This window comes from Propithecus coquereli, unplaced genomic scaffold (genome assembly GCF_000956105.1).
Source record: "Propithecus coquereli isolate 6110/MARCELLA unplaced genomic scaffold, Pcoq_1.0 Scaffold110, whole genome shotgun sequence".
Taxonomy (NCBI): domain Eukaryota; kingdom Metazoa; phylum Chordata; class Mammalia; order Primates; family Indriidae; genus Propithecus; species Propithecus coquereli.
The window spans coordinates 1021880-1024565 of NW_012134970.1; the positions used below are offsets into that span (position 1 = coordinate 1021880).

Here is a 2686-nt window from a genome sequence, read left to right on the forward strand (position 1 = left end):
TTATGGGGGTACATATGTTTAGGTTACATATGTTGCCCTTGCACCCCCTCCCCTGAAATTTTCTGTATCTCCTATTTATCAAAATGTCATTTGTGTAACAACTAAGGAACAAGAAATGTAAACTTGAAATACAGCTTGAAAAGAAATGTAAGAGTCCGAAAGCTATTCTTATGTTTTTATTCATTAATCAAATATTCAGTTAATCCCTACTATGTGACAAAGATTTATTATGAAAGAAGAAATAGGTGCATTCTCTTTTGCTTCGAAAGACTTTCTGATGAAAATCGCAGAAATTCAAACTTTGTGCTCATAAATAAAGTACTTTCTAAAATCTGAACCACAATCAAGTGAATAGCTTTGTGCAATTAAGTTCCCAAGCATGGGAGATGTGTATGATAAAGTATTCCATGTAATAAAAAAAGATTCTGTTGTGGAAGGAAGTGTGTAGTATTTGATCAAAGGTTAGATGACTTCTAAGAAATCTTTTCAGTTCTATGGCTAAATAATAGAACATTGAGTAAACAAGTAAAATTTTAAAATAATAATAATCTCTAGTTCTGATCTTGGATTAGTTATGTGAAAAGTGATGTTTTGGTGAAATTGTACTTGAAATTTATAGTTTTATGGTTTCTATATTTTGCTCTTTAAAGTGAAAACATTTAATCAAAAAAAAGGGAAAAGAATGAACTTTTGAAAGTTTGTGAAAGAATAACTGATTTAAGTCATTATTTAAAGGACACTTTACTGTTAGAAAAAAATAATGTTTAATATTTGTGTGTGTTCCGTAGGAATGATGATGTCTCAGTATAAACTTTCTCAGAATTCCATGCACAGTAGTCCTGCATCTTCCAATTATCAACAAACCACTATCTCACATAGCCCCTCCAGGTAATATATGTATATATCATTTATTAAATATTGTGTTCTGTGGTGAATATGCTTGTGAAATTATAATATATATATATTTAGATAATGGTGAATTGTATGTAGTTAAATAGTTGAAATTCTTAGTCCTAAGTAGTAGTTCACATGAACATTAGCCTTAAAATGTTGTGTATGGAAATACTCTAATATACTGATTAAAGTGTCTATCATATTAGTAACTTAATTTCATACAAACAAGAGAATGTGTTAAAGTAACTGATATGTTTCAGAAAAATAAAATTTATGGATTAGATTTTACTATAGGGAGCATGGGTTTATATACCCTTAAACAGATTGATACTTTTATGTAAATAAAGTAAATTAATTATTTCAGTTTTTACAAGCTGCTTAGTTGTAACTCTTAGATTATGAAATGTGAATAATTTTTGTATGTTATTGACTATTTTGCAAATTTTTTGTTTTCATAGATTTTATGATGTATAAATAAGAGAGAATTTTATGACAGTAAAATTTCAAGGAAGAGCATGTTTGTTTTATTTCCTGATAGTCTTTATTTGGGTTTTGGGTTTTAGCCGGTTTGTGCCACCACAGCCAAGCTCTGGGAACAGATTTATGCCACAACAAAATAGCCCAGTGCCTAGTCCATATGCCCCACAAAGCCCTGCAGGATACATGCCATATTCCCATCCTTCAAGTTACACAACACATCCACAGATGCAACAAGGTAAGAAAGTTTTTTCTTACGTTACTGGGAATGCCTTATTAGCTGTATTTCTAAGCAAATTTATTTTTTAAAAATAATTTTTAAAACACAAACTAAAATACTATGCTGTATACTTATTTGTCAGTAAACTTTTTAAATGATAGGGCTTAAATCATTAAAAACGTGCTACATTTATCATTTGGGAATCGATCAGTTAGGAGGTGAAAGGAGCAGTGGCATTTTTCGCTCTTTAGATTCAGTTATTATAGAACCGAGTATATTTAGTTATGAAATTAAGAACTGCTTTTTTTATTGGACTTTCTTCTTACAGTAGCACTAAACCAAAGAACAGTTAGGTTTTAATTGGTGAAGTGGATATAATTGGCCCTCTATATCCGTGGGTTGCACATTGTGAATTCGATCAAGTGCAGATTGAAGATATTCAGAAAAAAAAATTGGATCTGTACTGAATATGTACAGAGTTTTTTTATTGTCATTATTCCTTAAACAATACAGCATAATTACTATTTATGTACCATTTACACTGTGTTATTATAAGTAATCTAGAGATGATTTAGAGTACTGTAGATAGGAGGATATGCATGGGTTATATACAAATATTACACCATGTTATATCAGGTACTTAAGTATCTGCAGATTTTGGTATTCCTGGAAGGCATACTGAAGGTATATCTCCACAGATACTGAGGGACAACCATACTGTGAAAAATTTACCATAACATGGTTATGGTACAGTAGAGGAAAATTAATAATCTTTAATGCAAAGATTTCTGTATTACATCACTAGTTCTCAGTTGATTGCTAGTTCTTAATATGATGTTGATATTGTGATGTCTTTTAAGATTATATTTGGCTGGGCACAGTGACTCATGCTTGCAAATCCTAGCACTTTGGAAGGCCAGTGTGGAAGGATTGCTTGAGGTCAGGGATTCGAGCCAACCAGAGCAAGAGCGAGACCCTGTCTCTACAAAGAATTGAAAAAATTAGCCAGGCATGGTGGCATGTACCTAGAGTCTGAGCTGAGGAGGATCATTTGAGCCCAGGAGTTTGAGGCTGCAGTGAGCTATGATGGTGTCA

At 31.9% G+C, this 2686-nt stretch overlaps 1 protein-coding gene across 1 annotated transcript in view; it reads left to right on the forward strand.

Annotated features, from left to right (window-relative positions):
• The window catches only part of NIPBL (Nipped-B homolog (Drosophila)), a 269747-nt gene that overhangs the window by 132006 nt on the left and 135055 nt on the right, over positions 1-2686 (forward strand). The window contains 2 exon segments of the mRNA XM_012649432.1: positions 752-888; positions 1458-1609. Of these exon segments, the coding sequence (XP_012504886.1) occupies positions 752-888; positions 1458-1609 (289 nt within the window).